Source organism: Leptonychotes weddellii, chromosome 9 (genome assembly GCF_054177405.1).
Source record: "Leptonychotes weddellii isolate Sample4059 chromosome 9, ASM5417740v2, whole genome shotgun sequence".
Lineage (NCBI taxonomy): Eukaryota > Metazoa > Chordata > Mammalia > Carnivora > Phocidae > Leptonychotes > Leptonychotes weddellii.
In genome coordinates, this window is record NC_138377.1 from 77,269,599 (window position 1) to 77,283,522 (window position 13,924).

The 13,924-nt window shown below is 38.4% G+C and overlaps 1 protein-coding gene across 3 annotated transcripts in view; it reads right to left on the bottom strand.

Moving 5' to 3' along the window:
- Positions 1 to 5,741: 5,741 nt before the first annotated feature.
- GATM (glycine amidinotransferase) overlaps positions 5,742 to 13,924 on the bottom strand; it is a 42,903-nt gene continuing 34,720 nt past the window's right edge. For all 3 annotated transcript variants that reach the window (XM_081831035.1, XM_006727441.3, XM_081831036.1), the window contains exons 3-9: positions 13,036 to 13,231; positions 11,959 to 12,149; positions 10,845 to 10,982; positions 10,510 to 10,674; positions 9,207 to 9,270; positions 8,623 to 8,739; positions 5,742 to 6,780 (exon numbers count right to left, since the gene is read on the bottom strand). In XM_081831035.1, coding sequence (XP_081687161.1) covers positions 6,668 to 6,780; positions 8,623 to 8,739; positions 9,207 to 9,270; positions 10,510 to 10,674; positions 10,845 to 10,982; positions 11,959 to 12,149; positions 13,036 to 13,132 — 885 coding nt within the window. In that variant the 5' untranslated portion in view covers positions 13,133 to 13,231 and the 3' untranslated portion in view covers positions 5,742 to 6,667. The remainder of the gene's footprint in view (positions 6,781 to 8,622; positions 8,740 to 9,206; positions 9,271 to 10,509; positions 10,675 to 10,844; positions 10,983 to 11,958; positions 12,150 to 13,035; positions 13,232 to 13,924) is intronic.

Sequence of the window (13,924 nt, forward strand, 5' to 3'; positions counted from 1 at the left end):
TTTTAATAAGGAAAATAATCCCTATCTGAAGTTTGTTGGAAGGGTCCAATGAAATGAAGCATGTTTTGTACCCAGGATGATGCCTAGCATATTATAGGCCCTTAAAAACAGGCATTAATATTCATGTATGTTCACCACTTTTTTGGTAAAAAACAAGAGAGTTTGTGTTTCACATGTTACTTTGGTTTAGGTTCTTAAACTAACTTATTAAAATCAAGATTGTACCCCTATTGAGATGTTTTGAAAATTGTTAAATAAATCAGAAGTTAACCAATTGATCAAGATTTTAGAACTTGAATAATTTTAATTTTGTAACTTCCTCAGCTTCCCTCCTTCTCCACTGGGTTCTAACTTACTTAGTCTGTCTTCACATGGGAGCCACTTTTTCCCTTAGATCATTGTCTTTTTTAAAAAGATTTTATTTTTTTATTTGACAGAGAGAGAGAGCACAAGCAGGCGAGCAGCAGAGGGAGAGGGGGAAGCAGGCTCTCCGCTGAGCAATGAGCCCCACGCAGGACTTGATCCCAGGACCCCAGCCAAAAGCAGACGCTTAACCGACTGAGCCACCCGGGTGCCCTTTCGTTGTTTTTTTTTAAACCATAATACAATCCTACAAACAATTGTACAAATGAATCACACAAATCATACACTGATTTGGTATATTAGTGAGCTTATTTTTATTCTTATTAGTTTTCTTAGTGTGATTTTTTTTTTCTGTAAGTCATACTTGAAGTGACCACATGACCCGGCAATTCCAACCCTATTCCCAAGGGAAATGAATATAGCCACACAAAAACTTGTACACAGATGTTCATAGCAGCATGATTCATAATTGCCAAAAAAGTAGAAATGGACAAATAAAATGTGGAATATCTATACAGTAGAGTTTTACTTAGCTATAAAAAGAATGAAGTACTGATATGCGCTACAAAGTGTATGATCTTGAAAACATTTTGCTAAGTGAAAGAAGCCCATTACAAAGATCACATAGTGTATGCTTCCATTTATGTGAAATATCCAGAGTAGACAAATCTCTAGAGACAGAAAGTGGATTAGTAATGGCCTGGGGCTTGGAAGGGAAATGGGGAGTGACTGCTAATGGCTACGGGGTTTCTGTGTGGGAGGATACTTTATAGTCTATGTCTGATAATCTGATATCAGGAGTCCCTGTGGATATGTTTCTATTGAATGTTATTTGCTGAAGGGGTCTTTTCTCCTCCTGCATCTATTTTCGGATGTATGTGGGACTTTGTGAAATTTTATTTTTAGAAATAATTTGAAGCCTAGATGGATGTTACATTTCTTCAAAAAAGAATTCTGATTGCTTTTTTTCATGCATCTCAGAGTACTAGCAATCAAGTACCATCTTAATGCATTAGGAGGCTCGAGATTTTCTGAGCTACAGAAAATTTGAAGAGCTTTCTGGGCTACAGATGATGGGAAGATTTTCTGGGCTACAGATGATTGGAAGCTGGGCTGAAGACAGTGCAAGGGCTGGTTTACTTCTACTTCACCTTAATTCCTAGTGTATAACCAGTGTCATGCTGAGCCACATGGGAGTTGAGGCAAAAGAAACATCAGTAATACTGATCCTATCTTTATTTTAAAATTTGATGTTTTGTTCATCATGGATTTTTCATTATTTTATTAATCAATTTTAATAATACTGCATTGAAGTATTATTTATATGGATTAGCAAGTTTTTGGGCCCCCTGAATTTTGTGTCCAAGGTGAGTACTTCACTTACGTCACTGTACTCCCAGCCTTGGGATTTTTACATCCTAGAAATCTGAAGAGACAAAGCTGTGGGTCCCCCCACAACTTCCTATAAAATCGCATAAAGATTTTAGGGGTACTCCCTCAATTTCCTCCTTTATCATGCAATTTAGGATTAATGATCTAAAGACTTCCACATAATCTGGGACTGGAGTGGATTAAACATAAACATTTATCTTCACTTTCCCCCTGAAACTGCCCTAAAATGATAGTTGCAGAAAAACAAGATCAAAACTCACCAGGACGAAGAGAAGGGAAAAGAGAAAATAGTAAATGAGAGCTGTCCACACATTTTTGAGAGACAAAATAGCTGATGGAGGAGTGATATCTGATCCAATAGCAGGGTGCAGGAAGCAGAGGCCGAGTGTCTACAGAGATAGACAATGAAAAGTGAGCCAATTCACCCCACAGAACCCCACAGAAAATATGTTGTTCTTATTATCAGCCTCCAAGGAGAGGCAAAACAACCTGTATTCACATGTTATGGTCTATAACACACATGTATGGGATCCCCTCAGGGATGTTGAACTCTCCCATGTACTGTCAGTCTGGTCAGGTGGGACCAAGATCTAATACAACTGGACAGTATTTCAGTACACTATTTTGGGGATATTATGATTAATTCAGAAACTGAGGATTAAGCTAAAAGCAACCTTACTAAGGTCATAAATCATATGACTGGGGGATGATCAGTTTAACTTCAAAAAAATCCAGGGCCCCACACAGACAGTAAAATTTGGGGGGATTGCACAAGCTGGAGCAACCTGTGGCCTACCACAGACAACTAGGAATAAATTGTCATTGCTTCCCACCTCCCAGACTAAACTAGAAGCTCAACACCTGGTGGGCCTACTTGGCTTTTGGAAAAATCATATCCTTCACTTAGGAATAGATACTATTAGCTTAAATCTAAAATTACCTGGGAAAAGGATTTGATTTAGGCTCTGAACAGCAACAAGGCTTCTTAGAACTGCAGAAAGCTGTAACTAAAATTATTCCATTAGGACTATCTGATCCTAAAGATGAGATTAAATTAGAAGTGTTCTGCCTGCACTCATGTCAACTGGAGTCTCTGACAAAAGTCCATGGCCACTGATCAGTGGTGACCTCTGGGTTTTTGAACTAGAAAAGCACCAATTGCTATTCTCCAGTATACTCCTTCTAGAAGACAGTTATAGACTTGTTACTGACCGTTTATGAAATAGCTCCAAAAACTGAAGGATATAAGATTATGTTAAGACCCGAAATACCCAGCATGTCATGGGTAACGTCAGAAAAGCACTCCAACATGGAGGACAATGCCCATCCTAATATGGAAATGGAGCATGCTACTATGAGTTTCCATGGGAGAAACTTATGTTCATAAGCAAGTAGCCTCTTTTCCTGTAGGACTGACTATGGAGCTTTCTGAGAAGAATTTGCTGTTATGTGGCCCCTGCTGAAGCTAAAACTCATAATAAAAGTTGCCTTATTGGGGCACCTGGGTGGCATAGTTGGTTGAGCATCATCAGACTCTTGGTTTTGGCTCAGGTCATGATCTCAGGGCCGTGGGATCAAGCCCCGTGTCCTTTCTGCGCTCAGCAGGGAGTCTGCTTGAGATTCTCTTTCTCCCCCTGCCCCTTCCCCACTCACATGCACACACTCTCTCTTTCTCTCTCAAATAAATAAATCTTAAAAAAAAAAAAAAGCCTGAGCATGGATCAGGAGGATAGACTGTACTGTGAGGGTTAATTCCTGCAGGACTAAAATTGGCCTGAACCGCTTTACTAGAATAAGAAATGTACCCACATAACCCTGACATCTGGTCAAGGCATAAAGTCTACAGATGATTAGAGCTGCTTTGTAACCATGGATGGGAAGAGTTTCAGGGCAAGCTGTTGGCATTGTTTATTGGTAACAGTGATATTGATGGTTTACACCTGGTCTGAGACACCCAGAGGGTTCTGTCATTGGAGGTAGTTACATAACAAGTATGTGCCCACATGACCAACAGGGGATGAGAAACCCCGGTCATGACTCCATCTTGAGCTTCTTGGTTCTGAGATGGTCCATGTTCACACTGGTGGTTCCTGATCTGAGAAAAAGTGTGTGTAGATGGCCCCTTACAGAGGGATTACAAGTGGAGCTTGGGCTTGGCTGCCCTGAACCCTTTGCTCTGAGGTAGCCTTTGGCTGTGATGCATGTCCTTACTTTAATGCTGTTGCTATATTGTATCCTTTTCCTGCAATAAATTATAGATTTTATGCATTGTAATTTTGAGTCTGATGAGTCTTTAGCAATCAAACCTCATTTAACTGTTACCATTAGTGCAGTTAAAAATAGTGTATTTCTTTATATTATTCCAATTTCTCAAAAAAAGGATCCTATGTATTCAAAAAGTTGGCCAAAAAAATCTGTGGTAGTGTATTTTTACATTCTCCTGCACTATTGGGTGGTATTCCTATGTAGAAACAAGTTAACACACTGTAGTGATCAGATTTATGAGCTTTATTTATTTTTTTAAAGATTTTATTTATTTTTAGGGAGAAAGTAGTATCACAAAAATCCATATGAGGAGAGACATTGAGAGGAATGGTCAGTAAGGCCTGACTAATATCCACTAGAAATAGCACTGGAGAGGTCAGATCAGGGATATTAGTACATTGCGGTGATAAGGTAGGAATCAGATAGCAGGAGATTGAGGAGTAAATGAAAGGTGAAAAAGTGGAGATAGTAGATGTATTCTTTCTAGAAGCTTAGCTCTAAAGGAAACTGAAGTTGCCAGAAGAATAGTTTTTATTTTGAAATTATTTTAAGTGTGACTATTTGCTAAGGGGAAAAAATAACATGCACACACACACAGAGGAATCACAAGGATGATGATAATTGATACAGCAAGTTCCTGAAGGAAAGGATAGGTGTATGGGTTAGACCTGCTCAGAAGGTTTACCTCATTTTCTGTAGCAGTGAGAGAAGTGTCTCTTTGTAGAGGGTCGAGAAGTAAAGACAAGTGATGAGAGGAAGCCTACTTCAAGATGAAGCTTAGCTATAAAGGCGAGGAGAGAAAGGACTTCAACCAGAGAATGCAAATGCAGACCAATCTGCGGGGGATTGGAGCAGAAAAGCTGAGGGAGCTGACACTGGACTGCCTTTATTTTCTCTGTGAAAAATGAAACAGATCAGATAAGAGAACATAGTGAAGGTTTGGAATAGGCACTGGGGATAATGTGGAGGGGTTTGTAATAGAACTGCTGAGCAGTATTTAGACCTGGGAATATACACCCTATGTGTGCACCAGTCCACATGACTCTGTGGACTTCTTGAGCAGGATTTAGCCTCGGTGTAGAACTGATAGGTGTTCCTGTGGTGGGCAAAAAAGGACACCAGAATACAATGGAGCTAAAGGTGTTGTCATGGGCACGGGCATAGGGTGAACCTGTGGCTCATTTCAGAGCACATCTTCCCCACCCTACGACCCCCTCTCCCAGATTTCTCATGAGTCCAAACATTTAGCACCTTGAGAACAGAGACTCCCTTTCTTTTCTGGGGCCTAGGATTAGTCCCTTATATTCAGAAGACATTCAGATATTTTTGAATGAATGAATTAATAAAATTTGGTGGCGCCTGGGTGGCTCAGTCGGTTAGGTGTCCACCCCTTGGTTTCAGCTCAGCTCATGATCTCAGGGTCGTGGGATTTATCCCTGAGTCAGGCTCTGTGCTCAGCATGGAGTCTGCTTGAGGATTCTCACTCTTGCTCCCCCTCTGCTCCTCCCCCATGTGCTCTCTCTCTTTCTCAAATAAATAAAATAGATCTTAAAAAAAACTAATAAAATCTGACTCTGCTAAACATTTCTGAATACAAGTATTATGTTTAAATCATTTACTGGGGATGAATATATTATTTCAGAGCATTAGAATTCTGTCCCTAGAGCTACATTCTTATAATTTACTTATGCTTAAAATAATTGGACCAAACTCTCATGAAATCCATTCTGTAACATAAAAGTTTATTAGAATAAAAATACATGTACAATCCAACATTAAAATTATTTCACATTGCATGTAGGTTTTACCTCCATTAGTTTTTTTTAATGCTCTTAAGGTCTTGCTTGAAATAATTTGCACATCTGTAAACCAAGCTTAGATTATCAAAGATGCAATATATCCATTAGATACTGGACATCAAAATTTAGGATCGGAACTGATGGTTATAACCTATTGCACTAAATACTTCTGTAAAATTTGGACAGAGGAAAAAAAAACTAAATCACTTGAAATGAGGTAAGTTGTATGAAAAGGTTTTTAGTAGCAAGTGTCACCAATGTTGAAATAAGAATATTAAAAACATTCATGGAAAATTCACTTAAAATGTTTGCATAGTCTAGATTATTTTTTAAAGACAAAAAATTAGAAATTACCAAAATTCCTCATTAGAAAAAGAGACAATTATCTGGTTCTGCTTAAGATCTGTGTACATTTTAAATCTTTCTCTCATTTAGAAAAAAGAAGTGACACAAACATTCACAAGTCTTAGAAAAAAGGAAAAAATAATGAATATTAGGACCAACATTTCAAGCTGCTTTTTGGAAAGAAAATTAAAAACAGAGGTAGACGGTTAAATATTAGTGGCCGAGTTACTCAAACAACTAACTTTTGTTGGTACACATTCACCAAATGTTTACACTTGAAGCCAAATAGTAAATGAATTTAGGAGGAGACAGTAAGACCTAGCACAAGTTATTTCCTTACATCAAAGAAAAGTAATAAAAATAAACCAGGCTTAAGACCCCTGTTAAGGATATGATTGTTTAAAGCACTACAGTTCATGCACTTTTTCAACTGGGAGAGTGAACCTTATCCCTAAGCTTCCTAGATTTCTTGGAGGCCAATCCATCAGCGCCATCAGGCCCGGTCAGTCAAAGTAGGACTGCAGGGTGCCTCGGCGCCGGACATCACAGGTCCAGCAGTGGAAGCCTCCTCCCAGGGAATTGGCATTACGGATATTAACCTTGATGGTGTTGATACCTGCATCAAAAGAGAGACATGTAGTCAGTTGGATGGACTCCCAAGGAGATTCTCCCATAGGAAGTAAGCCCAAAGATGGGTAGGAATCCTGTGTCTGTAATCCTCAAGTCTACCTGAACCCCAAACAGTCTTTCAACTGTACTGTCACCAATTATATTTCATCTAACCTATTCCACTGCTAATATAAAGTCTTCACCAGAAAGTCAGCAGAGACTGTGAAGTCTATTTTGTTTTGCTGACAATGCACAAGTCAACGGGTTGGATGAGTGGATGTGTCTGACGGGATTAACTTTACCACCTTAAGAAAACAATGGAACCGAGCTTATATTTTAATATGCTGGATTGTATGCTCATTCAGGTACTAAATCTATTCAGGCGAGTAGTTTAATCTGGCATCATTTTGTACTGATGTGCTTGTGATGATGTGCATGGCCCAGTCAACCAACTGTATTTAGAAAGGAATCTATTGTGTTCAGCATAACAGGATTTTAAAAAGAAAATCTATCCTCCTCCCTCAGGGAACGCATTATTTTGAGGGGAAATACAGCTATAGAGTCACTAAAGCTTCCGGTGAGGTAGTCAGGGAGGGGAGGCAGCAGGGGCCATCAGAAAGGACTTTCCCAGGAAAGCGAGACTGAGCAGGGCTTGGGGAAGTAAGAATACAGTGTGGAAGGGGTAAAGAGTGGGCTTGGGATAAAGAGTGGACTTTTAAACACAAGTATGTTTCCTGGTAGACAGATGTATCTATCTTATTCAGATGCCTAGAGCCATTTTAATCCTGAATTGGAAAGGTTCCAGTTGCTTGATAAAGTTTGCTTTAACAAGTTCCCTGTGTCTACAATTATAAAATAATATTATGAATCACATATCTGGTTCTTAATAATATTTTAAGTTGAGAAACAATATAATCTTAATGGACAAAGAAACTGAACTAATGCAGTTGGGCTGTTTCAAGGAAGTCAGGAAAAAAGTGGCATAGCATTAGAGGTCAAATCATTAGATTGGGCTCAGTCTAAAACTGACAGGCCAATCCTTTTCAACGGACACCACATTAAAGAAGGATGGGTCAAAGGGGCAAATCATTTCTTCTGGGTAGTATACCTGAAATATAAGACATGAATCAAAGCTTGACTCACTTTCAACAAGTATATACTTCCTGGCTTTATTTGACACTTAGGATGTCAAGTATGTGAAGAGTGATAAACATACATACTTCTGTACTCTATGTCCTAGCCATATGAAAATCCTTTCTTTCAACACTTTCCTCAATACTGTCAGAATAACTATTTTAAATTTTGAATATCAGGATAAGCAAATTCCCACCTGAGTAAAAACCAGTTCTTAGTTCAAAACTGAATGATTTACTGACACTGTCTACTGCATTTCATTACTTGGTTCATTGTACTTACCACACACATTAAGTCACTTCTGTATCTGTCTGTACCCTTAGATGTCCCTTAAAATATGTAATGACAATTAAATGACTTTTAAAGGACCCTCAACAATTCAATTTCTTACTTGTGGAAGGACTGAATAATCTCTATGCTCATCTACAAAGGGGGTAGTTCTTCATACGTGGGCACCAAGAGGTTAGATAAGTCACAGAAGATTGATATACTTATTGCTAAGGGAGGGTCTGAGGAACCTGGAATGCATCTCCAACCCTTTGGGATTATGATTGTTAACAGTAAAAATACTGTGCATCTACGAAATAATGTGGTACCTCTAAAAGGAACAGAAATTGAATTAGATAAATCATACGTCAGACCTAGCAGGTAATCTCTTTAGCTCTTCTGGTTTAATACTTTCATGCATGACACCACGTTTCGTTTTTGTACATACCCAGTTTTTCAAACATCTTTTGAATTGGGACTTCATTGGCATCCACCATGACACGCTTTTCATCTAACATTAAGACATTCATGGAAAGCCATTTGGATGACATCCAGAGTGGGTGATCTAAAAATGGTAACAACGGTTAAATCATGTCTACTATCATTTTTGTTTAAAGCAAGAGTTCCAAAGTGAAGAATAGTAAAGTGACACTTCCATTCTTTCAGTAGTTCACTTTCCCTGTGGAATTTTATTTTAATCTTAAGACAATTTATCTATAAATGTTAGGACTCAATCTATACCCATTACACATTTGGATTTCACCTTGTTTTCTTTAAAAAGTCATTCCTTGCTTTGTGATGTTGCTTTATACTGATTTTTCCCATCTTCTCTTTTTCATTGTCTATGGAAGTAGAGGTTGCAAAAATAATTCCCAGCCTTGTTCTTATACCTATAGGCCCAAGTGCTAGTTTACTCCTTCAGGGGAAACGTTTTCTGTAAAGTGCTAAAATTGGGGCTGCTGTCTATGGATGCAAGATCCTCAGTCACTGAGGCACTCATTTGAGGCTCTGAGCATACAATAGTAAACACACCATCTGGGATGACTGGTACTGGAGGAGTAACTATGGTCCATCCCGCTTTCTTGAAAAGATCAATCTGTAAGACAAAAACGAACAAAAAACCAAAAAACAAACTCCAAGGAGGTTTAAGTCTATATATGCTGTTATTATCATATTTAGTCTCTGATAGCTCTTATGATTAATAATTCTTTTTGAGACACTGACTTCTCAACTGCCAAAATAAAAAAATTAAATTTCCAAACATTTGAAATGATTTTGTCTGAATCCAAATTAGAAATGTACATAAAATCCCCATATTACCAGGTTAAAATTAAAAAAAGTAACAGAAATGTTAAAGCTTTTAAAAATATTCTCATGTTTTATTTAGGTTTCAGAGATCTTAAAATACAGAAGATACTTTCCTTGACAAATTAGCACTAAAGAAAAGGAAAATATTTCCTATTTAGCTACTAAGGAAACAAAAATGTGACTGTGTTAAACCCATAGTCCATCCATTTCATAGTCCATCACTTTGCATCTCTACCACAGCATAAGGATAGATGCTAAGGGTGTATTCCCAAAGAACCATAATTGTCCTTAGTGACCTACTATCACCCAGCCATCCCTATGTTCACATACTCAGTTTATCAATAAATTATATTAAAATGAAACATCAGATAAGTAATCTTGGTCATTGGGTATAAATATACGGGATGGAAATGAACAGTGACATGGTAAAATAGTCATTTTTAAAAGGTGTACTGCAACTTACCAAATAACACAGAATCACTCACCGCCCAACTGAAAGTAGGAGGGAAGGAGGAGAGGTAGGAGGCTGCAGGTGATAGGGACAGACTAGCTGCAGCGCCGTGGCTCTGCTCCTCCCTGAAGGCTGGGGCTGACCAAAGGGGTCCTGACCCACCGGAGAGGGAGGAAGACACCCACTACCCAGGGGCATTGCCCAGCCATGCAGGGATCATTCTGTCTGCAACTCAGCTGCTATGGGATCTTGGCTGCAAGCTATGGGATAATATACTCTGTTCGATAAAAACACACACAGACACACAAACTGGAGGCTTTGAAAGCAGCAAGCAAGGAAAGTCAAAGTCTGATGACACTATACTAATTATCATGGCTACAATGTACATTTGTGAGTTCTGGACACCTTGTAGTAAATCCACCATAAGCAATCCAATGTTTGATTATCATAATGTTGAGCACTGCTGAATTTGTCATCTAGAACCATTAGGAACCATGGAAGTGCTTAAAATAAACACGGTAATTACTTCAGTTGCTAGACTCTATTGCTTCTCCAGAGTCTTAAGAGCTCCCTTACCTGATGACACGGTCGGTCAGGGTTGGAAAGCACAAGACCAGGTCCAATGATATTGAAGGTGGCATCAATATGCATTGGATTGGGATCTTTAAAGGAGATGATATGCACTCTGTAGTCTGGCGCAAGATGCCTCCGCATCCATTCAATGCCCAGATAGTTTGTAACCTGAAAATGAAAGGAGGATGAAATTCTATAGATTTGGTTCTATGTAAACATAGAACTAAAAATAGTCAGGATGAAAATATTTTCATAAAATAAATACAACAATGTACAGGTAAATAATAAATAAAAATATAATAATAAAGTGTGGAATTTAAGAGGCAACTTTTATTGACCTGGCTTCTCTGTGCAAAAATATCTCTCCCAGCTCTAATGAAGTCAGCAGCATCAAAGCATGGCTCGAACTCAGTCGTCACAAATTTTCCCTGAGCAGCCAATCTGTGTCTGTCTTCTACAGAATGGATAGGGTAATTCTAATTGGAACAAGAATGAATACATACAAAGGAAATTACTTATGGGGCATTCATTACTAAGAGAATTAATTCAACATCATCATTTCCCAAAATAGTACTACCCCATTTTAGACTAAAACATGCATGGGGAAGATGTAGGCCCATGCTAACTAAATCAAAATAAACTGACAACAAAAAACAAAAACCAAAAACTGGGCATGACAGCAATTTCTTGATACTTGGAAGGAAATGGTACAGCGATAGTAATAATTCTGAAAATATTCATGACCAATACATTGATTTATGTAGCTAGCTACAATACTGAAAGTCAACAGGATGAAGTCATTCTGTTCTTTTAGAAAAGGAATTTGGTCCTGAGCCTAACTCATACCATAAAATGAGATGCCATGCATCCCTTGCCAAAATTGATTTGGTGTGGTGGAATGAATTCATTACTTATTTCTGTCTTTCAACCCCTAGAAGAAATTTTGATCTTTTGATTCTTTCTATAAATGATTAAATAATAAGTGACCTAAGAAGGAATATATACTTCCTTTTACTGTGAATTTAGCCTGTAGACCACATTGTTTCTCTAGAAGAAAAGAATGGAGTTCAGTTGAGTGACTTTTCTGTTTCTACCACAGAATAGCTATGTGCCTTTAGGAAAGTTTTCCTCCCAGTAAGGGAACATTGATACTCCTCCCTCAGAGGGTTTTGTGAAGAATAAGCAGGACTGACGATGTATAAAAGCACTTAGCTCAAGACCTAGCACATGGTAAGCACCAGGTAAGTGTTAGCTATTACTATTACTCTTATTATCACAAATATCATTTACTCTTATTTTCATCATAAAACAATCATTTTTTATTTTTTTGAAAGAAGGTGATGTTCTCAGTTTCTCAAATGCATACTAAGTACAAGGTATCAGAGAATCTATGTCATTCTCTGGATTATTGAGAAAAATTACTAATAAGCTCACCTATAATTAGGGTCTTACCTGGTCATAAAGCTTATCACCCATTGTTGGCTTGGGAGCCGTTGTCCACTTGGCGCCACGGTGGAAGTAGTCTTTGATAATTGACCGGTATGCACGGTACTCGAAGAAGCGGGCACGCCATGCCATGGGAGCCTCGATAATCTCATTTCCCACAACGATCAGGATGTCTCGAGGCATCGCACCATATAAACCTGTCAGACCAAAAAGTTCCACAACAACCTCAGTAATGCTAATTTCCAAGACAGAAGAGTTTATATAATAGGATCCCAGGTTTTGGTTAAAAAAAATTGCAGAAAACCTATAGGAATGTGTATGCGTACATTTATATGCAAATGGAAAAAGATGGAGTGATACATACTAGATTATCAGCATGAGTATTCTGTGTGGGGATGGCAAAGAGAAGGAAGGAAGGAGGGAGGGAGGGAGGGAAGGAAGGGGAAAGGAAAGGAAAGGAGGAAAGGAAAGGAAAGGAAAGAAAGATAGAAAGAAAGAAAGAAAGAAAGAAAAACGAAAGAGAGAAAGAGAGAAAGAAAGAGGAAGAAAAGAAATGAAGCAATAAGGTCCTTGTTCAAAGAGATCTAGAACCACCAAGTTTTCATGTTTTGTAAGCTCCTTTCTTGCTACATAGAAACAGAGTTCCTCAGGGAATATCAGTAGCACAAGATAAAAATTGGGCCAAGGATCATTTCCAGAACTGTAAATTAGAACACTGAATTCAGGCACAAGAACAATCTTGTAGCAATGTCAGTTAAAACTAGAATGGGAATGTTTCTGTTCCCCTCTTAACTTCTATACTTGAGGAAAATGACATAGAATCCACCGTTTTATGAAAGGAAATGATCATAAGGTTTAGAAAAACTGCTTCTTTCAAGAAGATTCTGATTTACAATGGAGTTTAGAATATGGACATCTTAATCATATCAAAAAGAACCAATCTGTTCCTAAGTAATCTTTAAAGTTTTGAAGGATTATTAAAAGAAAGGAATCTCTGATAGATTATTTGAACTTTCTCCTTACACATTAAGAAAGATATTACAAAATAAGACACTAGCAGTTTAGGTATCCAACATCACTTACCCGTAGACTCAAAATCAGGAGTTTTATACTTCAATGACCAGTCAATGGGGTCAGGTCTCCTCACTGTTACTCCTTCCATTTTTAAAATATTGCACATCTCTTCAATGTCAGCAACAGCCTTTTTCAAATGATCTTTGGGAAAATAATGGCCTCCGTGCTTCTGGTAAAATGACCAGTACTTTTCATATGTGTTGGCCTAGAAGCAGGAGAAAGTAAGCGAAATACTTAATTGGAGAAAAATACAACTCATGATAAGGTCCTAGGCAGTGAACAATGATTTGTATAGCTTCTTTTTTTTTTTTTTTTATTTGAGAGAGAGAAAGAGAGAGAGAGCTCACGAGCAGGGAGGAGAGGGAGAAGCAGACTCCCGATGAGCAGGGAGCCCGATGTCGGGCTCGATCTCAGGACCCTGGGATCATGACCTGAGCTGAAGGCAGACACTTAACCGCTTAACTGACTGAGCCACCCAGGTGCTCCTGATTTGTATAATTTAATGGAAATGAGACTAAGACTATGTCTTGTCTAGTGTTGATCCCCAGCACCGAGCATACTGCCTCTCTGAGAAGACACTCAATTATTTGTTGAATGAAGAATTCTAAATTTTCTTGATGTTTTGAGACCTTTTGCTCCCTTTGCCTGGGGTCTTCTACCTTGCCGTTCACAGCATGTCTGCCCTCAGATGGGCTTGGAGTCTTCTTGGACCAGTTTTTACTGGTCCTTCATAGACAAAGCTTCATAGACAAAACAGGACATAGGTACTCTGTTAGATAGTCTCAACAAAATCAAATAAGAGAACAAACAAAAGAGCGTAAGAGGATAAAAGCACATCTGTACTTAGATAAAACCATGTGCTACCTACCCATGCATCCCAGAATTCTGTCTAGAAAAC